Below are 26614 nucleotides of genomic sequence, written 5' to 3' on the forward strand. Positions count from 1 at the left end.
TGACGTTTTTCCGTTTTCGCTGTATGTCATATAAATATTCGATATGGTGCCTCTTGAAAGGGCAAATATTTCGGCTATCGTGGTTACCAAAACACACACAGTACGAGCACCATCAATATCCCCACTTTCTAATTCACTTAATTCCGACCTAATGCCCTCACATCTACACAAAACATTGTTCTGACCAGGCCGATGCTTCCAACGTATTTGGAACGCTGTAGAGGTACCGTTCGCTGTCAAATACAACAGCGGAGCAGGCTTGGCTAGCATCTGTATTTACGTTTAAGCGTGCATTTCTCGCGGTGTTACCGTATTTTTGTTCAACCGCTCTACCACAGCTGTAAGAACATTTAGAAATGACGCCATTTCTGCCATCGACTGTAATTATAATTTTTCGTTACTGACCAATTTCGGAACATAAAAACCATTACTGTCGTGACTAAGCAGGCTTTCCCGACCTCATAATTCTTGGTAGTCTCCTCGGGTTTGCCGTCGGATCCTAAAATCAACGTGGCTCAATATTTCGGTGCTGTACCTGTCCATTATTTTCAGGAGAGACGCAGCTGCTACTGCTGCTGTAGCTGAGCCCCACTGAAAACCGACGTTAAAGCGGGAAACCTACCGTCCTATACAGGCCTCCATATCAGACACCGCACATGCACTTGCATCTTAAGTTTTGCACCCAAGGCTGAGGGAACTAATTAGTTGGCTAATATTTTGGTAAACAGAGACTAGTGTGGAACCCGGTGCTATCTCGCATCAAAATATGACGTTCGTTAGTGTGGTAGTCCCGAGGGTTTGAGGTCTTTGAGTGCGATACGTCGTTGGCGATGGTGTCTACTAGCAGCGGCGCCACAAGCATGGTCTAGAGGGTAGCACCTGTGCTGGCTGGCGCATGCGCCGTGGACGGTACGGAGATCTAAATAGGACGGCAGTTTCCAGCTTTGGCATCTCTCCTAAAAATGGGGACATGTGGATCACCGAAATATTGAATAACGTTGACTTTAGAATCAGGCAGCAAACCCAAGGAGGCTTCCGACAATTACAGTCGATGGTGGAAACGTTGTCATTTCAAGTTTGAAGAATACATTCTAAATTAATGGATTTCATAAACCACATTTATTTATTACAATCTGGCGTACGAGTTTTATTTACATGTTCTTTTCAACCATGGTCTGCTGTGCACTCTAACAACTTGCGCCACTATATAGCTTAACAAAGCTACCCTAAAAGTCGCTTGTTGCTACATAGTGCCACCAGTCGTCATAGAGTGAAATAGTTGAATAATTAGAATACTTCTGAATTCTGACAACTATTCGTCTGAATTAAGGTTAATGATAATGTAGCTCACTTAGTGCTGTTTTTGCGATCCTGTTACACGTTACTATCACTAAGTTTGAGACAATGCACAATGCGTCTTGACAATATGTTTGTCTACTATGTATCAGCACACTTAGGTACAGTTTTCATGCAAGCTTCACTTGCTTTAGTCTTTAACTGATTAAGATACGGCAGTGTTCTCCCGCCAAATGTTGCAATATTAGGTTTCTGGCGTCCTTGCCACGAATAAGAGAGATAAGTGCTGGCAGTCGATGTATTTCTACTTTCTAGTATATGACCTGCAAATGTGGATGTATTGTGTATTTTTTGTGTCCATATGTCTAAACTCTAATTTATTGTACGAGCCATTTTACTTTTCAACGAAAACTTGTTGGTAATTTGTTTTGTTGGACAAAGACACTCATGTTCTCAATCCTGTTGCAAGTAGACGGTTGCCAATGGTTCCTGATGCCATAGCAGGTGCAACACATGCTCGGACTTCGTCCGTGGATGACGCCCAGATGGCTACCGCTATCCACACAACGCGTCGACCTTGACATTCGTCTGTCCTACACTGATGCCAACAACCTGTTCTGCAGATGGGGAAATGATCCACAGACCACTGTTGAAAGTAGCAACAAACCACCGATACATTGTGTTCAACATGTGCATCGTTCAGTCGACACGCTCACCCAGCTTCCTGTAGGTCCTCAGTGTGACCTCCACTGAAGTGGCTGAAGCTGAACGACATGAGTGCGTAATCAGCGGGGCTTTCTTGCACCCTGGAAAGAATGTTGCAAAACGTTGTTCACCTCTAAACTCAGCACAATTACTGCATTTAGAAATGGTTCAAATGGGTCAGAGCACTATGGGACTTAACATCTGACGTCATCAATCCCATAGAACTTAGAACTACTTAAACCTAACTAACCTAAGGACATCACACTCATCCATGCCCGAGACAGGATTCGAACCTGCGACTGTAGCGGTCGCGCGGTTCCAGACTGAAGCGCCTAGAACCGCTCGGCCACCACGGCCGGCACTGCATTTAGAGTCAAAACCAAGGATGCACAGACAAACCTGAGCGCCATTTGGCAGCTGACGACTGTAATAAATAAATTCTTAACACTGTAACCCCTCCGTACACACAGTCCTTCAGGGTGTTGCATTGTTTTATTGCGGCAGTATATGTAGAAGAAAACGTATAGGTGCACAACACAAATGTAGTCACATGTATTCCTCCATACATTGATTGCGCCTCCTAATACCTGAATCTACGTCTATATCTACGCGACTACGCTTCAGTTCACACGTAAGTGCCTGGAAGAGGGTTCAACGAACCACCTGGAACGGTGGTCGGATCATTTAATATTAAAAGACTACGACTAATGTGTGGACGGGGCCAAGGAATTGACATATCAGACGTGATTTAACACATAAATAATTTATTCATAACATACAATACATAACACCAACTACGTAAATCCTGCTTCGATGCTTACAATTGCCCAAAATGGGAGGGCCACCACTTTAGAATTGGAAAGGCTTTAATTTAAGAAACTAAAACGCCCAATATATTTTTTAATAATAATAACACAAAACATAACTAAGCGCTAAGTGAACGCATTCTTAAATCTTTAATTATTAATCACAAAGCGTGGATTTAGCACATTTAAATTCTCATTGCAATATAAAACATAAATACATGAATTTACAACAGCATGGCTTCAAAATTTCTATCTGGACAACCTATGGTCCTAAAACTTTCGTATTACATTCCAGCCAATCACATTAATAACCCATAAACACGGTTGGTAAAATACAAAAGTTTGCACTATAATTAATTTTAATAATCCACAGTCACTCAAAAAACATCAAAAGTTCGATACGGAGCATGTAAACCTGTTTATACAATCTTTCGGACCAAAATAGGCACGAGGGCCACCATAACAGACTTGCGCTAGTTGCTTTTAGGATAGGTGCTCCCATTAGCTTAGCCACTGAGTAGATATTTACTTAAGCTACAGGGAAGATAGTTAATGCAAATAGAAGGTATTTCTAAAGTTTTTTTCCTTTTAACAAGGGGGTTTTAGTGAGGTGGAAATTACACTTTGAGGAGACGCTATAGCAATCTAGCGGGCACGCCTTCACGAGGACGCCATGCCACTACACACGTACCAAACTAGCCACGTGTCCGCTGTTCGAGCCAAACTAACAACACAGTTCCATATTCCTGACACCCAAATAGTCGCGATCATAACAAAACCAAAAATCCCAAGAGCGCAAGATCCAGCATAGCTCCAGAACAGATCTTACTTCATGCGGTTGTCTTCACATATATATATAGATATCGAAATGAAAACAAGAACGTGTAACAACATTCCCTAATCAGCACAATGTTCTTTAAGGCCCGGTAGCGCTAGACAATGCTGACATGGCCGGCCGAAGTGGCCGTGCGGTTAAAGGCGCTGCAGTCTGGAACCGCAAGACCGCTACGGTCGCAGGTTCGAATCCTGCCTCGGGCATGGATGTTTGTGATGTCCTTAGGTTAGTTAGGTTTAACTAGTTTTAAGTTCTAGGGGACTAATGACCTCAGTAGTTGAGTCCCATAGTGCTCAGAGCCATTTGAACCATTTGAATGCTGACATGCCAATGTTAACAAACCTCTAAGGCAACACCCAACGGACAATCCGAAACCAATGTGACCCCTTATCAGCTCCGTGACAGGACTCGAACCCCCAACTACTGTCAGTACAACTCACTTGGAATAAATACAGCGCAAATAGTATGGCGGACACATACAGCCAGGGATTAACAGAACACTAGACTGAACTAGAATTAACCTTAATAATACAGCACTAGATCTTGGGAGACAAGGAACTAACTCCCCACCGAAATTCTGCAACCACAGGGCGGTAGGATGAACTACCAAAACATAGAAGTGCAAACGTACACAAATAACTACCAAAATACACCACTACACCGGTTAGCAACGATGCGTGGAGGAATCTGCACTGTCAGAATTGCACCAGTGAACAGAACAGAGGATTGCCACAACGGTGGTCACAAGGCGGGAAAGACGACTGCATGAACTCAATTCCAAAGGACGATCAACTTGAAACATTCACACTTAACTTCTTTTCTCCTTTCCCTCAGCGCACTTCGTCGTTTGTCCGGGACTGCTGTACACAATTCTGAGCCGTCCCCAGTCGTCCCGGTAGACACCGACCCAGCCGAACTGCTCCCGGACTCAAACCCTCGCCGAGCGGCGGCTCCATCGCCCCATGATGGTTACCGTTTGTTTGCCTTTGTCGACGCAGGCGATGATTAGGCTGCCCTCCGCCTCCCGCGGACAACCAGTGAAGAGCGGACAGAGGGACCTGAACCAGGCCGGCGTTCCTCCACGGGTAGAAGTGCGGGTTCGATAACAACACCCGTACGCGGAAGGCAGGATGTCGACGTCACCAGAGCAGACACGAAGGCCACTGCGCGACAACCTCCCCCAGCGTGACCGCTCTCGCCTATAAATAGTACAGGCCAAAGAGTCTGCTGCAGTATACACGTGAGTCGGTCGTGTTACCAACCTACGGTACACCAAAGACAGAACTCGCAATCGATAGTGGGTACACTACGGGCGGGAGTTCAAACGAAAGAGCTTCATAAAGGACCAAACCTCAACAACCGCGGAAAAACGAAATAGAAGCGAAGCAATAAAAGACAGCAACGAAATGCTAGAGCCCGATCGCGCCCAAACACTGACGATTACCAAAAATATTTGCTCCACACGACGCTCAGGAAACGAGCCGTGGAAAGATGGAAGTACACGCAGCTCACCACCTTGAAATTATTTCACTAACGTCCGACGCTCCAACAGCGTGCAAGAAAAATGAACACTTCAATCTTTCCGTACGAGCTCTGATTCCCCTTATTTTATTATGATTTCTTCCCGCGTAGGCTGGCATCAAAAAACATGTTCGTATTGAGGAGAAAGGTGGTGACTGAAACTTCTTGAAAAGAACTATTGTGCACTTCAGTTCAAAATCAATCAAGATTAAGTTAAATTATTCCAGCCTGGCGCAATAAGGAAAACACGTCAGTCAGGAACGGTCCCAAAACAATGACTGACATGTACAAAGTTTTAATAAAGATTTCTTTTGGCACGCCATCATCGTCTGTAGACTATGCGCGGTCCAGCTAATTGTTTTCTCGCCTCAAACACTCCTGAATCCTCTTTCCAAGTACTCAATCACGGAGTTGTGTTGCTGTGTCGTGGCTCGTAAACTCAACATCGAAAAGATTTTCCAAAAACAATTAATTACAGGATTTTCTCCCACTTAAAAGCCTTTGTCACATCTCTCAGGAAACACATATAACACATTATCCTAGCTTTTCATTTTAAACTAATACTTTAGAGGGGAATAAAAAACCGAATGTACAATGAATATTACCGAAACGTAACATGTTTAAAAAAGTTAGGAGTACATACACTGATTACCCAGAACGTTATGACCACTGCCCACCGCAACGTTGGATGCCGCCCGGTAGCGTTGCGCAGTAACAAAATTATGTGAGCGGAGCAGACACGGGCTGGGGATCACCCTAGCGAGGATATTGGCTGCAATTGGGGAAATCCATTGAGACAAACGACTTTGACAAAGGGTAGACTATTATTACACAGAGCCTATGAATGAGTATCTCGAAAACGGCGACTCTGGTCGAATTTTCAGGTGCTGCTGTCGTGAGCGTCTACGGAAAGAGAGAGAATGACGGTGAAACTACCACTAGGCTCTAAATGGTTGGACGTCCACGATTCTTCATAGAACGTAATGTTCGGAGGCTTGTCTGCTCAAGTAGGATAGATGATGATCTGTGGAATCTCTGCCGAAAGAGCACAATACTGATACACGCAAAAGTGTTTAGGAGGACACCGTTCATCGTACAATGTTAAAATGTTCAAATATGTGTGAAATCTTATGGGACTTAGCTGCTAAGGTCATTAGTCCCTAAGCTTACACACTACTTAACCTAAATTATCCTAAGGACGAACACACACACCCATGCCCGAGGTAGGACTCGAACCTCCACCGGGACCAGCCGCACAGTCCATGACTGCAGCGCCCTAGACCGCTCGGCTAATCCCGCGCGGCGTACATTGTTGAATATAGAGCTCCGCAGCAGACCACTCCTATGTGTTCACATGTCGACCCAACGGTATCGTCAATTACGATTGGAGTGGGCACGGAACCATCGGGATTCGGCAGTCAATCAATGAAAAAGTGTCGGCTTTTCGGGTGAATCACATTTTTTGCTACACTATGTCGATGGTCGTCTCCACGAACGCCGTCATCAAGATGAACGGCGGCTCGAAAGGTGCAGAGCGCCACGGACGCAGGCTGGTGGGAGCAGTATTATGCTATGGAACACCTCCTCCTCCACTTGCATGGGACCTGTTGTAGTAATCTAAGACACGCTGACAGTGCGAATCACCTGCATCTCTTCATGCTTCATGTCTTCAGCGACGGCGAGGTCATCTTTCAGCAGAATAATTGTCTGTGTCTCGCAGCCAGAACTGTGCTACAATGGTTTGAGGAGCGTTATGGTCAACTCACGTTGATGTGTCGGCGACCAAATTCGCCTGATGTAAATCATGCGGAACACATCTGGGTCGCTAACGGGCGCCATCACCGCGTACGCAAATCAACGGCCTGTTATTTACCCGAATTACATTACCTGTACGTAGACATCTAAAGCGATATACCTACACAAACCTACCGACAAAGTGTCGGATCCCTGATACGCGGAATCAGTGACTACCTGCTATTAAGCAGGTGGCCATAATGTTTTGGCTCATCAGTGTACTGCTGCATAGTGGCATCACAGTTCATCGGTGCTAAGTGCATCATGCGATACAAAACCGGTCCTGGAAAGGGCAGCTTCTATTCACAGGATCCACCTCCCCATTTAGCTTAAACGACTTAGGAAAACCACAGAAAGTCTAAATCTGTATGGCCGAAGGTGGCAGCATTCAGGGCTTATACTTAATCTTAAAACAATCTACAACAAGAGCAAAAGAGAGCCATTAAAGGTGGATTGAAACTATTGATTACAAAGAGCTCTGTTCAGACAGACTAACCTTTTAAAAGAGACATAAAAATCCTTTCCAAAAGCAGAGTAAAAATTATTCCAAACCACCTTCAAAGGGTGAAAAATTATCTTGAGGTTCCTATAAAAGCGAACTGAAAAACAACTTCTCATGCTTAAGCAATGTCCAAGGGAGACTCACACCTTCAAATAAATGTATACAACTGGAAATAGTGCCGGCCGGAGTGGCCGTGTGGTTCTGGGCGCTACAGTCTGGAGCCGAGCGACCGCTACGGTCGCAGATTCGAATCCTGCCTCGGGCATGGATGTGTGTGATGTCCTTAGGTTAGTTAGGTTTAATTAGTTCTAAGTTCTAGGCGACTGATGACCTCCGAAGTTAAGTCGCGTAGTGCTCAGAGCCATTTGAACCATTTTTTGAACTGAAAATAATGGGCTTGTACAGAGCAGTCCTTAAAGAGAGAAAATAAATTTTCAGAGCTAAAATTGATAGTAAGGTTACGATAACCCACACTGAAATGGCGAGCACTTTATTTTCTAGACCCACTCCCCCCCATGTCCAGGACGGAAGTTCCAGAGTTAGAACACCCCACAACCAAATAGCCGGCTTGAAGCTCCGTACAAAGTGAGGCGCTGGAGAGGACTGAGAAGGCGAGCAAACCAGACAACAATTATGCCGATGTGTTGTAGGAAAACAGTAGACAGTGGCTATAGGAGCTTTAACGCTAACCACTAATGGTGAAAACGGAAGAGCAACGTCCAAACAGTAATATTAAAACAAAGCGGCTCACCAGGAAGGGTAGTGACCAGCAGAACAGCTCGCAGGGACTTAGTGCTGCAAACAATTCCGTGAGACGACACACACTGCCCCGCAGAAATCCAATTCTGCTACACAACCCATGTGAAGCGTTGCAGCAACCACTAGCTGCTCCCGTCTTGGCACGCCCTTACTCGTCACGATCTGCCAAGGCTTACTGCTCCTTCGCTCACACGCCCATTACACCGGCAGCCAGCGTTGCTCTCACGAACCTGCTGTCCATCGGCTCCCCTCCCATGACTCCCGCTTCAAACCTCTGCCAAGAGAAAGAAGCAGTTTTAATAATTACACTGAGGTGACAAAAAGTTATGGGTAGCGATATGCACATATACAGATGGCGGTAGTATCACGTACGCAAGGAGCCGGCAAGAGTGGCCGGGCGGTTCTAGACGCTACAGTCTGGAGCCGCGTGACCGCTACGGTCGCTGGTTCGAATCCTGCCTAGGGCGTGGATGTGTGTGATGTCCTTAGGTTAGTTAGGTTTAAGTAGTTCTAAGTTCTATGGGACTGATGACCACAGCAGTTAAGTAACAGACTTTTAGATTACATTTCGGAAATCGTTAGGGAATTCAATGTTTCGAGGTCGACAGCGTCAAGTAGGTACCTGAATACCAAATGTCAGGCATTACCCCTCATAACGCACAACACAGTGGCCGACGGCCTTCACTTAACGACTGAGAGCAGCGTTGTTTGCGTAGTCAGTGCTTACAGAGAAGCAACACTGCGTGAAATAACCGCAGAAATCAATGTGGGACGTTCTTCGAACGTATCCGTTAGGAGAATGCGACGAAATTTGGCGTCCATGGGCAGTGGCAGCAGACGATCGACACGAGTGCCCTTGCTAACATCTCGACACCGAGTGGAACGATTCTCCTGGGTCCGTGACCATACTGGGTGGACTCTACAAGACGGGAAAACCTTGGCTTGGTCAAATGAATCCCTGCTTCAATTGGTAAGAGCTGATGGAAGGGTTCAAGTGTGGCTCAGACCCTAAGAAGCCATAAACCCAAGTTGACGACAAGGCACTGCGCAAACTGCTAGTGGCTCAATAATTGTGTGGGCTGTGTTTACAGGGAAGGGATTGGGTTCTCTGGTCCAAATGAACCCATCATTGACTGGAAGTGGCTGTGTTCGGCTACTTGCACACCATTTGCACCCATTCATGGACTTCATGCTGCCAAACATCGACGTAATTTTTATGGATGACAATGCGCCATGTCACTGTGAAACAATTGTTCGCAATTGGTTTGAAGAACATTCTGGACAATTCGAGCGACATGAGTCACATTGAACATTTATTGGACATAAACGAGATGTCAGTTCGTGCACAAAATCCTGCACTGGCACAGTTTCGGAATCATGGACAGCTATAGAGGCAGTATTTCTGCAGGGGACTTCCAACGACTTGTTGACTCCATGTCACGTCTAGATACTGCGAATGAGGTCCGACGCGATATTAGAAGATATCCCATGACTTGTCACGTCAGTGTGTACTTATGAGGTAAACCCTCTGGCTAACGGTACGGGCGCTGTGTACACTGATTGCACTTATCAATATCACCAACCCAGAGAAAAACAGAAATGGCCTCCTTAACGATTCCTGTGGAACACTTTTCATGATTGGGGTGTCCGTCTGTGCATTACGTGAAATGCTTAGTTTTATTTTCTGCTTGGTCTTTCTTAAATAGGAGCGGAAGCAGACGTTTGCTGAAACGCGTATCCCATAAATCGCAGTTTCTCTCGCAGGGAAGTACGCAGGGAAGATCGAGTTGACTGGAGAATAAAGAAGGCTCACGAGGTCTGGATCAGATTCCCCACTGAGGTGCTACCTAGCGAGCCGGGTTGCAGCTTTTACAAGTGGTGCGCCGGGCCGCAGCTGCACTCGTCGCGCGGCAGCCGTTAATCTCGTCAGCTGCTGCTGACGAGTCTGGCAGGGAGAGAATGAGAGCTGACCGCCGCCGATGAGGCGCAGATGCCGGCCGCCGCTAACTCGCCCGCCGCCCACTGCCGGCAAATGGGCGCTGCGAGGTCACCAACAGCAGCGCGTGCAGTCGCTCCCTCTGCCGTCTCCGCAAAACCTGCGGTCCACATGTTTCCGATCATGCACGCTACGTACGAGGGGCCTTCAACAAATAATGCAACATTTTTTTCTCGATCAATTTTGATTGAGAAAAATGTTTAATTTGTTGTGGGACATCGTGAAACATTCCTACTTCAGCCTCTGTAGTATCATGACGTTCCGATAGATGGCGGCGCTATATGTAGCTTTCAAAATGACGTCTGTAATGGAGGTACGTTCTAAGCAGAGAGCTGTCATTGAGTTTCTTTTGGCACAAAATAAGAGCATCGCAGATATCAATGCCTATGGAGATCTGGCTGAACAGAAGCACGGTGAGTCGTTGGGCGAGACGTCCGTCCTAATCACAATAATGTCCCTAGAAGTTGTCCGATTTTCCGCGTGCCGCACAGCTGTGACTCCTGCAGTGCTGATGATCGATGGATCGCAATCAAACAACTCGCTGCTCAACAGGACCCGCACAACTCTGCGCACTCGATAGGAGTTCACAAAACTTCATTGGTCTGTTCTTCCTCGTACACCCTACAGATCGGATCTCGCGTCTTCCGACTTCCATCTTTCTGATCCCATGAAGGATGCACTCTGTGGAAAGTAGTACTTGGATGAGGGCAGGTTACTGATGCAGCAAGACGCTGGCTCCGACGTCGACCAGCGGACTGTACTGTGCGGGCACACACGCCCTCCCAGTAAAGTGGCGTAAGGCCACCGCACTGAGCAGAGATTCTGTTGAAAAACAGGGTTTTGTAACGAAAAGAATGGTGAATAATGCGGTGTATGGGAATACTTAATAAAAAGAAGAAAAATGTGTTGTATTACCTGCTGAACGCCTCTCTTATACAAATGGCTGCAGAATCATGAATGGTGTCTGTTCTTTCGGACATGTTCGAAAGAACAGACACCACACATATAAATATATGCACCTTGACGGCAAATAGTGATACCTTCAGTGTGGATGCACTCTTCGTTCGACCTGTTGTGGGAATCAGGTAAACTAACCTAAGGACGTCACTCACATCCATGCCCGAGGCAGGATTCGAACCTGCGACCGTAGCAGCAGCGCGGTTCCGGGCTGAAGCGCCTAGAACCACTTGGCCACAGCGGCCGGCGGCCGGCGGTACATCTTCTACAAGACTCTTCTGCAACCTACTGCAACCTACATTCACATGATCTGCTTACTGGATTCGAGAGGTGGTTTCCGTCTACACGTTTCGTTCCACTACCGAACTTAAGATTCCTTGATACCGCAGAATACTTGCTATTAGCCAGTACCTTGCTAAAGTCAAGATGTACCAAAAGTTTCTTTTTTCCCCAATTCGCTTCAACAACATCTCAATAGTTATTCAAACATTATGTCAACATTATTGGGTAAACGCCCTGACGGGCCATTCAGTACCGACCACCCGCCGTGTCACCCTCTGTTTACGGAGTCATTCCGATGCAGTATATGTGGTTATGGGGTCAGCTCTCCCGGCCGTTGACAGTTTTCCAGTCTTGGAGCCGCTACCTATCACTCACGTTGCTCCTCAAACAGCATCATGAGTCTCAGTGCACCCCTTAATAATCCTCTCACACAGGAAAAATGTGTCCTCTCCATAGCAGTCAGACACGTTGACCATTTAGTCACGTAGGCGGATACTTGCTTGGCATCACGTTCAAAAGCTTCTATTTTCTTAGTATTCGAACTGCTTATCAACCACGTTTTACGCCCATACGAGACTACTTTCAAAACAAATTCCTAAAATTCAAACTTATATTAGAAGTTTACAAATTTCTCTTTTTCAGAACGATTTTCTTGCTATTGTCAGTCTACATTTTATATCTTCGCAATCATCAGTTATTTTACTGCACAAACACCAAAATTCATCGACTACTTTTGATATCTCATTTCCTAATCTACACACATCAAAAAAGTTTTGCATCACTTCGGTTCCCAGAACTCCTGAAGATAGACGTTGACTGTGGATGTTGTATCACAGACACAGTCCGCTTGACTGTTCATAGATGTTATTAAACCCGCACAGAGTTGTAAACAGTTATGCATTAGCAGCGCCTATCAGACGGAGGGGTCCTACAGCCAATCAGTTCCAGTCGTTCTACCAGGAAGGAGGTACACGGCTCGTGTTGTCTGTAGTTCAACCATGCCTAGACAGTCAACACCGCGGTTCGATCGCGTCCGCATTGTTACTTTGTGCCAGGAAGAGCTCTCAACAACGGAAGGGTCCAGGCGTGTCGGAGTGAGCCAAAGCGATGTTATTCGGAGATGGAGGACATACAGAGAGACAGAACCTGTCGATGGCTCCCTCGCTCAGGTCGTCCAAGGGCTACTACTGCAGTGGATGACCGCTACCTACGGATTATCGCTCAGAGGAACCCTGACGGCAACCCCACCATGTTGAATAATGCTTTTCGTGCAGCTACAGGATTTCGTGTTACGACTCAAACTGTGCGCAATGGGCTGCATGATGTACAACTTCACTCCAGACTTCCATGGCGAGGTCTATTTTTGCAACCACGACACCATGCAGCGCGGTACAGATGGGTCCAACAACATGCCTAATGGACCGCTAAGAATTAGCATCATATTCTCTTCACCGATGAGTGTCGCGTATGCCTTCAACTAGACCATCGTTGGAGACGTGTTTGGAGGCAATCCGGACAGGCTGAACGCCTTAGACACACTGTCCAGCGAGTGTAGCAAGGTGGAGGTTTCCTGCTGTTTTGGGATGGCATTATGTGGGGCCGACGCACGCCGCTGGTGGTCATGCGAGGCACCGTAACGGCTGTACGATACGTGAATGCCATCCTATGACCGAGAGTGCAACCAAATCGGCAGCATACTGGCGAGGCATTTGTCTTCATGGACGATAATTTGCACCCCCATCGTGCACATCTTGTGAATGACTTCCGTCAGGATAACGACATCGCTCGACTAGAGTGGCCAGCATGTTCTCCAGACATGAACCCTATCGAACGTGCCTGGGATAGGTTGAAAAGGGCTGTCTATGGACGACGTGACACACCAACCACTCTGAGGGATCTATGCCGAATCACCATTGAGGAGTGGGACAATCTGGACCAAGAGTGCCTTGATGAACTTGTGGATAGTATGCCACGACGAATACAGGCATGCATCAGCGCAAGAGGACATGCTACTGGGTATTAGAGGCACCGGTGTGTACAACAATGTGGACCACCACCTCTGAAGGTCTTGTTGTATGGTGGCACATCATAAAACGGATGGTTTTCATGAGCAAGAAAAAGGGCGGAAACGTTGTTTATGTAGATCTCTATTCCAATTTACTGTACAGGTTCTGGAAATCTCGGAACCGAGGTGATGCAAAACTTTTTTTTGATGTGTGTGTTTCTGTGAGCATCACCTAGTTTAATGCGGCTATTTTCCATTATCCTTATTTTACTTTTCTTAATACACTTCTTTAATCTCTTTTCAACACATTATCCATTTCGTTCAGCTGATCTTGTAAGCCCTGTGTCATCTCTGACAATTTTAAAATGTCATCGACAAAACTGAAAACTTTCAGTTATTCTCCCTTGTACCGAAACAGGGCTCTCTTGAATATTAATCTAATTAGACGTGATCGTACTGATCTAATAAATGTGGAGGTCTTCTGATTTCATACATATGTAAGCTCTGAGACACTGAAACCAAGAATATTTACCTTTTCCCAGGATTAGCTGAATATTACGCTCACATATGCAGGTATGACTTTCAATACCTTATCAAAATATGTATTCACGCATCTGCAAAAATTAAAATGTTGCAGCAAACACACTGGACAAGTGGTGGGCCACTGTCTGCTGACGTAACGATGGTATCGTACAGAACGCGTATTTGATCGACACAGGACAGTAGTCCACAAGAGAATAAGCAAAAACATTAAAATATGCAAATGGAGATAAACACAAATTACACAAACGAGCGATTGAAAGTGAATCAAAAAAGAAAGGACGGATAACTTTGGCCTCATTAGTAATAATAGCAGTAATTAGCAATAATATAGACAGTGTCGAATATCAATGAGTTTCCAGAATTATAGCGCCTATAGTAAAAAATGGTTTAGTGAACGAATCAACTTTTAATTATAATTCTGAATGGTACTGAAAAGAAATAAAATGCAGTTCAGTATTGTAATTTGCTCTTACGTAAAAGCAGTGACTACAATTTTTTTTTAAAAAAAAAAAAGTCCTTGCAACGTTATTTAGAGGTACAGTTCGTGAGAATTGAGCCTTTTGTCAGTGTTTTTCGAAGTCAGTCGCGGATTAGCTAGTGCTGTCGACAAGCCGACGACGTCCGCGTCGTTGGTCCATAATCCTTGAGCGTGCAGTCCAGTAATTATCGCCGTCTACTTGTTCTCCTGGCCGTAGCCGCCGTTGTGAAAGTAGCAGGAATGCGCGATGGTTGTACAGTTATCTCATTTAGCGCGTCTATATGCAGCGACCAAAGTAAGACACGCTTCATTCAGTTAATACGTATTCCGACGTCATAACATTTGGTAGCCGTTACTAGTCACAGTTTCAGATTTAAGACCGTGGCTCGGCACATTTCACAGTATAACCATCCGAAATAGGAATTGACATTTTTATAATCATTTGCATTTTGAGTTAACAGTCCGCGATAAGCATCAAACATTCTGCACTTTGAAGAGTAGTCACCGCAAGCTCACATTAGTCGCACGGCCATCGGAACACCGTACTTTCAAGATTAAGTTCTTAATATCAGTTCAAGACAAGGAAGTGCTTTACAGTGTTTCTGTTTAGTTTTACCGTCTGCGGTATGGACTAAACAGTCCTAGCTGTCTACAATCAAAACCGTGCACTTGACAGCTGTCACGCAGCATTGTGATCTACAGATCATACTTTTTAAGCTTAATGAGCCGAGTAGCAGTTCCGACTAAAATGCAGCATGATACGTGTAGTTAATTCCTTTTCTGCATTACACACCGAAACCACAGAGCGTATCGCTGTTCAAAGATTTATCTTACATCAGCCACTAGCGCTCAGGCGCCGCGACATCACCTTCTTTTTTCACTCCTGACTCTTTGTTGTTGCTTTCTCCTTCGACCGATCGATTGTACAGGGTGATTCAAAAAGAATACCACAACTTTAGGAATTTAAAACTCTGCAACGACAAAAGGTAGAGCTAAGCGCTATCTGTCGGCGAATTAAGGGAGCTATAAAGTTTCATTTAGTTGTACATTTGTTCCCTTGAGGCGCTGTTGACTAGGCGTCAGCGTCAGTTGATGCTAAGATGGCGACCGCTCAACAGAAAGCTTTTTGTGTTATTGAGTACGGCAGAAGTGAATCGACGACAGTTGTTCAGCGTGCATTTCGAACGAAGTATGGTGTTAAACCTCCTGATAGGTGGTGTATTAAACGTTGGTATAAACAGTTTACAGAGAATGGGTGTTTGTGCAAAGGGAAAAGTTCTGGACAGCCGAGAACGAGTGATGAAAATGTAGCACGCATCCAGCAAGCATTTGTTCGCAGCCCAGGAAAATCGACTTGCAGAGCTAGCAGAGAGCTGCAAATTCCACAATCAACTGTATGGAGAGTCGTACGAAAAAGGTTAGTACCTGAACGTCAACTACTCGAGGCGATGGATCGGCCGCCAGGCAGCCCGTGACAGAGCACTTCATCACTGGCCTCCAAGAAGCCCTGATCTTACCCCCTGCGATTTTTTCTTATGGGGGTATGTTAAGGATATGGTGTTTCGGCCACTCTCCCAGCCACCATTGATGATTTGAAACGAGAAATAACAGCAGCTATCCAAACTGTTACGCCTGATATGCTACAGAGAGTGTGGAACGAGTTGGAGTATCGGGTTGATATTGCTCATGTGTCTGGAGGGGGCCATATTGAACATCTCTGAACTTGTTTTTGAGTGAAAAAAAACCTTTTTAAATACTCTTTGTAATGATGTATAACAGAAGGTTATATTGTGTTTCTTTCATTAAATACACATTTTTAAAGTTGTGTTATTCTTTTTGAATCACCCTGCATTTCTACACCATTCTACACATCTCGCTTCACATCACACTTTCAAAACTTCTGAGTACATCGAGTTACAGTTTCATACAAAACTGCAACTTAGTATTATTCTGTTCCTGGAAAATGAATTTTAACATTATCTTAGTAAATGTTGGAACATACATCACCAGAACAAATGAAAACTAGCAATTACATTCATGACAAAGGCATAACGTATGCAGAAACATAGTTGCACACAGAATTATATTTACAAAATTCACCTTAAAATTAGCCTTCCAATGAATCACGCAAATAAAACAGAACGCAGGGAAAAAGAAAGTGCAGGAAAAAGAAAAAGGTATTACATTATTTTGTAATGTTATCTTCACATACTGAACTTCAATATATTCTTCTTCTTCTTGCACCTCAAGGGGTGGCTGTTAGCCTGTTAAGAAAGAAAATTAATTTAACAAAACTTTTTCTCCGATGGCCGTTTTCAAATCTGGTTGAAATGTAACGCTTGCCATGGCAAACGCTCAGGAGGAATCCTTTTGACGTGGTCATATGTTTTTTGGGTGTTCGTGCTTAATCTCATCTGTCATTGTTGTTTTTACATCTAGTTACTGTCATATTGCCGGCCGCGGTGGTCTCCCAGTTCTAGGCGCGCAGTCCGGAACCGCGCGACTGCTACGGTCGCAGGTTCGAATCCTGCCTCGGGCATGAGTGTGTGTGATGTCCTTAGGTTAGTTAGGTTTAAGTAGTTCTAAGTTCTAGGGGACTTATGACCTAATATGTTGAGTCCCATAGTGCTCAGAGCCATTTCTACCATTTGAACCATATTGTCTTATATCTTCACTCAACACACTGTCTCTTAGCATTAATCTAAAAAGTGATCCCAGGAACCTCAGCTGCTTCAATTCTTCGTTCATCTCCTTTTCTTAGGATGCAGTTTTCACTGCCATACATAAGAACAGTCTAAGTTACCACATTGTGAAGTCAGTGTTATTTCCTTCGTCATGGTTTTATCACTTCTACAACTATTTATAGCGTTATATTTCCTTCTATTTTGAATCTCACCTGAACTTGTTTTATATATTGGTATTTCTGTCCCGAGATACTTAAACGAATTTAATTGTTCTACTGTTTTACTGTTGTGTGTTTCCCTTCCTCTTATGGGGAAAAAGCAACTCAGAAAACCAAAGAAAAAATCTGAACGGGCGAACTGTAGTACCCTTTTCAAATTTCTTCTTGGTTTCCTTTACTGCTTGCTCGTTGCACCTGCTAACTAACACAGGGGAGAAGCTACAACTGCGTCTCTCCCCATCTGAACCGCTGCTTCCCTTTCAAGAACTTAGACTCTTATAACTGCAGTCTGTCTTCTGTCCAAAATTGAAGATAATTTTTCGCTCTCTGTACTTTACTCCTGATACGTCCAGAATTTCGAAGAGTGTATTCCAGTCGATATTTTCAAAAGTTTTCTATATAGCCACAAACGCTATAAACTTAGGTTTGCCTTTCTTCAACTTGTTTTCTCGCATAAATAAAAGAGTCAGTATTGCGTGTTCCTACATTTCTCCTGCGCCCAAATTGATGTTCCCTGAAGTCGAATTCTACCTTTTGTTCCATTCTTCCGTAATTTTCGTCATTATCTTGCCACCATAACTAATTACTCTGATGATTTGGGATTATCCACACCTGTCTGCACTTGCGTTTTTTGATAAGACTTGTTACATTCTTCTTGAACTCTGAGGTTATTTCGCTCGTCCGGTATATCACGCCCACAAGGCGCAATAGTTTTCTCAGAACTGGTTGTCCCACGGATGTCAATAATTCTGAAGGAGGCGTTACTTCGACTCAGGTCTTTCAAAACTCTGTATTCATTCATTCATCTCGTAGTATCATAACTCCCATCTTCATCTACTTTTTCTTGCCTTTATATAATATGGTCTTCAAGTTTACTTCTCTGCATGTACTCCTTCCACCTCTTATCCTTCTCTTCTTTTCTTAGTACGGACTTGTCATTTGAGCTCTTAATATTCATACAGGTGCTTGTCTTTTCTCCATAGTTTTCATAAATTTTCCTATATGCTGCTTCTATCTTTCCCGTAGTCATGCATGCTTCTACATTCTTGCATTTCTCGTCCAGCCATTACTGCAGTCCCCGTGAATATCATTTGCAGACGTCTGTATTTGCTTTTGGCTGCTTGCTTATTTACATTTTCTCTTTCCGTCAGTTAGATCCGATATACGTGCTGTATCCAAGGTTTCGTACTGGACTTTGATCCTCTGCTGCCTTCACTATTTCTGAAGGCTAAATTTTCGTCTTCTGTCATGTTCCTTACCCCTGTTTCAGACAATCTTTGCCTAATGCTCGTTTTGAAAAACTCTCAGCAACCTCTAGCACGTTTAGTTTATCCAGGTCCTATTTTCTTAATTTCGTAATACAGTTCCCAGGTGAGATCCGCTTCCCACATGTGAAATTGTGATAATCAGTTTGGGCTATCAGTTATAAATTGTTTATGTAAAAAAGTATATACATTTGTTTGCTACCATTCGTGCTTAATATCAAAGGACTCAGTTTATGAAACTCTATAGTCCGTATAACTTTGACGCTGAACATTTCAGACAGCCTGTAAACATAAATCACTTATCACCTTAATCATTACACTCTGCCATTGTTCGCTGGCGATGCTGTTGTCTTCTGGAGAATATCGTCGCCCGATGATCTCAAGGAAAAGCAATAAGACGCAATTGGTACGTCCAAATGGTGTTTAACTACTGTTTCCTTTAAATGTAGGAAACGGCGAGATAATTTCCATAAACACTAGAAAGAACTTAACAGTATCTACATCTACACCCGCATGCCACCTGAAGGTGTGTGGCGGGGGGTACTTGAGGTACTACTAACCGATCCCTCCCTCTCTGTTCCAATCGCGAATGAAGCTTGGGAAGAGTCATTGTCGATTAGCCTCTGTATAAGCAATAATTTTTCGAACTTTGTCCTCGTGGTCATTTTGTGAGATGTATGTGGGAGGAATTATTATGTTTCCGGACTCTTCCCTTAAAGTGCTCTCTCGAAATATCAACAGTAAACCTCTCCTGATGCACAACGCCTGTCTTGTAGTGTCTGCCACTGGAGTTTGTCGAGCATCTCTGTAGCGCTTTCACGTGGATTAAACGATCCCGTGACGAAACGCGCCGCTCTTCGTTCTATCTTCTCAATCTCTTCTGTAAGACCTAATCGGTATAGGTCCCAGCTTGATGAACAATACTCAAGAATCGGTCGAACAAGCGCTGAAAATCCACTTCTTTCGTGAATGAGTTACATTTCTTCAAGATTCGTCTTATGAATCTGTCTGAAATCTAATTCCCCTACTATTTGTTTTATGTGGTCATTTCACTTGCGGTCGCTGTGGGTAGCACTCCCAGATATTGTACGGCAGACTCTGTTTCCAGCAGTTTCTCATCAGTAGTGTAGCTGTATAGTAGTGGATTTCTTTTTATAAGTATGAGCAATATATTACATTTATTTTCCTTCGGGGTCATCTGCCAGAGTCTGCACCATTCATCACTCTTCTGCACGTCATTTTGAAAATCGATACTGTCTTTTGGCGTTGGTACTTACTTATGGACAACCACATCACTCGCGAACAGTCTTTAAGAGCATCCGACACTTTCTACTGCATCATTTATACACACTGTAATCAGAACGGCTCTAACATACTTCCTTGCGGACTCCGAAGCTACCTTTATATCCTTCCGTTGTTGAGAGCCCTTCCTAGCACATCCGTTAGAGTGATATGTTGAGTTCTCTATCTGCAACGAAGTCGCAATTATGGTAAGCTTCGTCTTTATTCCTTCTTTTTATTATTATTATTATTATCATTATTATTATTATTATTATTATTATTATTATTATTATTAAACTGCAGTGCTGGGTCGTGTCAAACGTCTTTCTGAAGTGAAGGAACACGACACCTACGTAAGGGCCGATGTTTACAACACTGTGAACCTTTGGAGGAACAGAGCGAGCTGAGTTTCGCAAGATCTCTGTTGGTGGAACCCATGTTGATTTTAATAGAGATGACTTTCGTTTTCCGTACTTCTTAATCATAGTGACCATTTAGAATACTACTAACAAACTAATGGAGCCTGTCACATAGTTTGATTATCATGGGAGGATACCCTCAAGAGATATGAAACAGAATAAATAAATGAAAGACGTAGATTTATTGTAAAGATGCATCACTTAGGAAGCGGCATACACGGCTCTACTGTGATGTACAGAATATGGCTCCATTGTTTGGAGCCTTCATTAAGTGATCATGGAGGAAGACGTGAAATTCAGGAGCATTCAGCTAGGACCATAACGAGCGAATTTAGTCTATATAAAAATGTATCAGTGATGTGAAGGGAAAGTCAGTGAGAGTCTGTGGAAGAAAGACCGATTTTTTCTTTTGAAACTCTATTGAGTAAATTTAGGGAAGCAATATTCCAGGCAGACAGTGCAACAACTTTGTGGTCTCTGTTGTCTACCACGCATATGGATCTCGGAAATTAGGAGGAGAAATTAGAGGTCGTTAAGAAACTCCATGCCCAAATGGAACAGGGCAAGACACGGGTGGTCTTTCATCAATGCCCTGTGCAGTGGCTTTTCTAAGGCGGCAAGATTTTGTCAGTATAGAATTAACATTCTTGTAGATTTATACTTATATTATATCACATTTAACATGCAAAAACAGATTAACCATATCACTGGCTGTTACTGGATAGCACCACATACTATAAATTTTTGTCGTACAACATGTCTGGCAGTTAATTATGGCTTAGCAGTGGCAAAAAGGGCGAATTGTCCTCGCTTTTCGCAGAAGCCCCTATTAGCTAAGGAGGGGATGGGAAGCATCTTGCCACTTCTGCGGGGGCGGATGTTTATTGCCCTGAAAGAGAACAGAGCGTGGCAGTGGTGGTTTATGGTGCTAGAGGTCGCAGAGACCCCGTAGCGCGGGCAGAGCGGGTGGGAGATGCTCTCTGGCGAGACGAATAAAATTTCCTGAGTAGCCTACGTGGAGAAAGAGTGTTGGGGGTCAGAAGAATGCAAAATGACATCCTTTTACTGCAAAGAAATACGTAGAATCACAAATAATGCTAACCTCTGAGGAAACTTCTCACAGGAAGCACAATATCCCATTGTGATTTATTCAAGTATCATCCCAATGAGAATGATTCTTTTGAGGTGTTAAACTGTTATAAAACCACAACCCAATACTCCATTTTATGGAAATTCCTATGTTGTCAATGGCAGGGTCAGTTTGATGATTAGTAGGTATGAGAATTTCATTACGTACACAACATTAGGCAGCCTTTCTTTCACATGCCATATATAAGATATTATACACACCCGGGGTTTACAGAGGGATAAAGTTTTAATTCTCGCGTCAAAAAAGTAAATTACTACCATGAAACTCAATGATACATTTGTTCTTGACGTTTCCCCCTAAAATGGATGACCTGGAGGAGACCTTGGTTGTAGAAGTTTCATTTTAGCTGTTCAGGAAACGTTTCACCTCGAAAATAATCCTGCAGTCTTTCAGGAAATGCCTTACGCACGATGGGTTCTTCATCCGAGGAAAGAAGTTACAGGGTTGCATGTTAGAGAATTTGGGGATTAAGGTAAGATTTTATAGACTGAAAGAAGCTTTATGTGTGACTGTGTCCTGTGCAGAATGAGATGAAAGGTTGTCGTGGATCAGACACATCATCTGGGAAAACTGCACGCACGATGCTCCGCCTTGACAGCCTGCCATGATTTGCTCATATTTCGGCAGTATGCTCCTCTGACACTTTTTGCCCATTACAGGTGTAACGTGTTAATATCACTCCACCGCAATCACAAAGACATTTCCTGGCAGTGGTGAGACCACATGTTTCCACTGCCTGCTTTGCTCCTCTGCCTTGAGGTTGTAGTGACACAACCGGCACTTTTCTGTAGTGATTAGGTGGCTTAAGTCAGTCACCAGGATTGGCCTGACACACCTGCACCATTTCCGCTGATGCATCATTCCACCTGGCATTTTGAGTAGGTATGAGCAGCCTCAGGACCCAACGTAAGACGGCCTTTTTGTGTTCAAAATTTTGCATTATGTGTCCTTTCTTACATCTGACCAGGAACGACACATACAAAAGATACTACAAAAACATTCACAGATTTAATAAGAAGAAGAATAAAATAATAATAATTGACAATGACAATGGTAATAATAATTGACAATAATAACAAATGTGAAAATAAGTTGACACTAATAATAATAATAACAATAATACAGGGCATTAAGAATGATATACTCGCGCATTACATTAGCACATTTGTATACATGTTCAGTATTATAGAAGCGAAAGAAAAATTCGAAATTTGTGGTAAGGTGTTATGGGACCAAACTGCAGAGGTCATCGGTCCCTAAGCCTAGACACGATGTAATCTAACTTACGCTATGGACAACACACACACCCATGCCCGAGGGAGGACTCGAACCTCCGACGGGGGAAGGTGCACGGACCGTGACAAGGTGCCTTAGACCGAGCGGCCACCTCTCGCGGCCAGAAGCGAAGGGATTAAGAATGAGGAGAAGACTGAAATGACAGTGACAATAGCTCTTAGGAACGAACAGAAGTTAAAGAACTCTGACAACATGAGAGAGGGAAACGTTGTAGAGGAGGGGGATTGAAGAGAGTGAGCTGTAGACAAGTGTATGGGAGAGATGGCTACTGTGATAAGAGGCGGACCATTAACTGTCTCTGTCTTTTGAAGTTCAGAAGGAATTTAATTTGACTGATTTTTGAGGAAGATTGTTCCAAAGTGGGATTCTTGACAGAGAAAGTAATTTAGAAAATATGGCAGTGTTATGTGAAGGTACAGAAAGGATTTTACTTAGTTGAGAACAAGTATTTCTACTGTGCTGTAGTGTAAGAGTTGAAGAGACACAAGATGGACTACATTGATTGAGAACACGACAGAGAAAATATAGAGTGTGATAGTCTCTACATTTATCGTCACGCAAGCATGATAATAGTTCATAGGCAGGAGTGGAATGGTCGAAATAGCGTATGTCACAAATGTATCGCACATCAGTATTCATAACCAGTTTTGGAAAAGTCATTGGAGAATAGCATCCCCTTAGTCAAGTATGGGCCGTACTTGTGACTCTGCGATCTTCTTTTTAAGCTCGAAAGGAAATACTCTTTTATATTTCTGTAGTGAATGAAGTGATACTGACACTTTTGTACAGACTACAGTTGTGTTCTCAATCCAGTCTAAATGACGGTCCAGAATAACCTCAAGTTATTTGCAGATTAGGTAAAGGGTGGAAGAGATTCTCTGAACAGCGTGGTAATAAGACTTGTGAGCGATGAAGATTTTTTGTGTTTTAGATGGGTTAAGTTTCCAACCAATGTACTGCACCCACTCAGATATGACAGGTAAATCGGGTGGCTGTGCCCAAGTTTGATAGACTTGGACTTAGTTATAAGTGAAGGTCATCAGTGTGCAGGTGATATTTTCATTGTAGATTATAGTTAATATATAATGAGAAAAGTAATGGGCCCAATACTGATCCTTGTGGAAAACTCTGATACTAAATCTAAATTCCTTCATTCCCACTTGTTAGTTGCAATCATTATACACTGTTGGCGATATGTAATGTGTGAGTAGAACTATTGTACTGCATGTGAAGAAATATTTTGACTTGTGAATTTAGCAGGTAGAACACCAAAGTTCACAGTGCTTCAGATCATTCACTTCTCTTATGATATCTGGTTATTCACAGAGAGATGGGTTGTCACACTGTTCGTTCTTCAGTCTTATTTGATTAAAATGTGTCTGCTCCACCTGACCACTATGTCATGTGGTGGTATATTCTGGCTTTATACCCCCACCAAATCAGTAAGAATTGTTAGAGAGTTGATCGTATCCAGATGCAGAAAATGATTTACCACACGATTTTCCACTTTGTTAATGGAATGCGCCATTTTTATTTGTCTCTTCTAGAGCTATGCTATGCTACTGTGATGCAGGCACTTCAGTGTTTTTGTGTAGGGTACAGACATCTACCTGCAAATATACAAAAATTAATTACGCAACATTACGTTTTCAAGCTGATAATAGAAATTTTATGGCTGTGTCTCGTAGCTGTAGGTCCAGAAATGCTTTCGTGTGTGTGAGTTTCGCCGTTTCCGTTATGTGCAGGTGACTTCACTCCGAGGCTCGGCAGGGAGTCCGGAGAAGACGAGGCAACAGTGCTGCTCGTCGGAGACGGCAACACCGCTGAGGGCTTCGACGCCGTCGCTGACGCCGACATCGACGAGGAGGAGCGCTAGGGAACGGCCGCCAGTGCCATATGTTGTCTAATCTACCTGTAGTCTTCCCGCAACTGTAGTAACGACAAATAAATCACTTTAACTTAGTGACTGCATCTCAAACGACTACTTTACCACTCATTTATTTCCTCTATTCACTTGTTACTAAGAGATCCAGCAAGAACCTTTAAGGCGAATACCGCCCTTGTGCTACTGTTCCGTCTGCTCACAGACGTGTTAACTGCTCTGTGTATCGACGACCTTTAGCGCATCTTTGAAAACGTGCCTTTAAATTGATCGCCCCTCCACCAATGTATGACGTGGCTACCAGCATTTGGAAGTTGCAAATGGATATAACTTAGTTACGTACCGTTACTAAACTCACGGAAAGACGCTTACGAGCGCGCACGCGCTCATACACACACACACACACACACACACACACACACACTTCGCATACATTAATCACCTGCGGTATAATCATTACAACTTTAAAAAAAATGTATCACATATTCCTACAACAAGTAACATTCGTCAACACTAGAAGAAAGTTTTCTGTAACGGTACGTCTGAAAACAAATACCTGTTGGGATACGGACCAATCTGTCCTCTCATTCGCATCTGTCTGTTACATTCAAGTAGACAGTACAGTCAGCACGGTATGTGTTTACCACACGTCCTGATACATACATCCTTCAGCCATTCTTTGTAGCGAATCAAGCATTCTTTCAAATACACCTGGCTTCGGATAGCGATTCACGCATTGGTCACAGACTCTTGTAATGTCTGCCATTCTCAACGGACTGGCGTACATCAGTGCCTGTACATGACTTCACAGCCAGAAATCCATCGGATTCAGTACAGGTGAATTGGGAGGCAATGCTTCTGCACCTCCTCGATCAACCCATCACCCGTGAAACGTTTCGGTAAAGTACTGCTGTACCATCAGTAGACGACGTGATTGTGCCCCGTCATGCACAAATCACAGTGGTTGTCTTTCTGCTTGGGTAAACGTTCTCCAATAGCGCTGGTAGTTCATCGCACAGAAATCAGTGATACACAGCAATGTCGATCTGTTTAAGTAAAGTGTCTGTCCCTATGAGGTTGTCACCGAGAATTCCTACCCACACCGAAGCGACCCTAATTGTTCAAGTATCTGCATCTGCCCACACGCGCGTATTATGATAATCTGCTATGCCCTCTCTTGTGAGCCCTTCCTCTCTGTAAATAAAATGCAGGATGTCAACTGCAGATCTTCAACAGACCGTATCTCTACGGGCATTGGTTTCCAGGTATATTATCGGAACTTTTCTTCTAGTTTTAACAACGCTACCTCCTGTAGGAATATGTGACTCCTTTTTGAACGCCCTATATATGTTTGAAATCATCTTATTCTACACTTTCTGGCCTTTGATTGTTATTTCTGTTAATTTATGTCTGCTCCTTGTGAGTACCTAAGTCAGTTGCAAGAATTTCATTACACATGGATAGTTTATTAGGTAAGAAATCAGGAAAATAAAACTCAAAATTATGAAATATCAAAATAAAACCATGAACACAACTATCACACACAGCATAATAATTTACATAATTTAAATAGACCATCTTAGTAGAAGACGTGCCGACAGCCGATGGTAAGTTGGTATGATTTTTGGACGTTCAGTATCAAGACGTTTAACGCCCTGATGTCTTTTCAATACAAAAAAATCTTTGCATCCACCAGGAAGAGACAAAAAAAAGCATGGAAAACATAAATGAAGAAGGCTTCAATAAAAATCCTTAGTCGCCTATAATCTAACAGCTTTTTTCCCTATTTTTCAAATAATGTCAGTGAGTTACAACTCCCGTATCAACGTCATGAACTTCTAAGTTTCTACATACCATCAGTATTTTCTACTTTCCCATTCATTTAACTGAATTTCACTGCCACATAGCAATCAAGTACACAAATGAGTTCCCCCTCCCCC

General features: G+C 43.6%; 1 protein-coding gene across 1 annotated transcript in view; it reads left to right on the plus strand.

The window, feature by feature from the left end:
* LOC124805699 overlaps positions 1 to 24770 on the plus strand; it is a 149090-nt gene extending 124320 nt beyond the window's left edge. The window contains exon 5 of the mRNA XM_047266269.1: positions 24538 to 24770. Within this exon, the coding sequence (XP_047122225.1) occupies positions 24538 to 24668 (131 nt within the window). The 3' untranslated portion in view covers positions 24669 to 24770. The remainder of the gene's footprint in view (positions 1 to 24537) is intronic.
* The last annotated feature ends 1844 nt before the right edge of the window (positions 24771 to 26614 follow it).

Source organism: Schistocerca piceifrons, chromosome 7 (genome assembly GCF_021461385.2).
Source record: "Schistocerca piceifrons isolate TAMUIC-IGC-003096 chromosome 7, iqSchPice1.1, whole genome shotgun sequence".
Lineage (NCBI taxonomy): Eukaryota > Metazoa > Arthropoda > Insecta > Orthoptera > Acrididae > Schistocerca > Schistocerca piceifrons.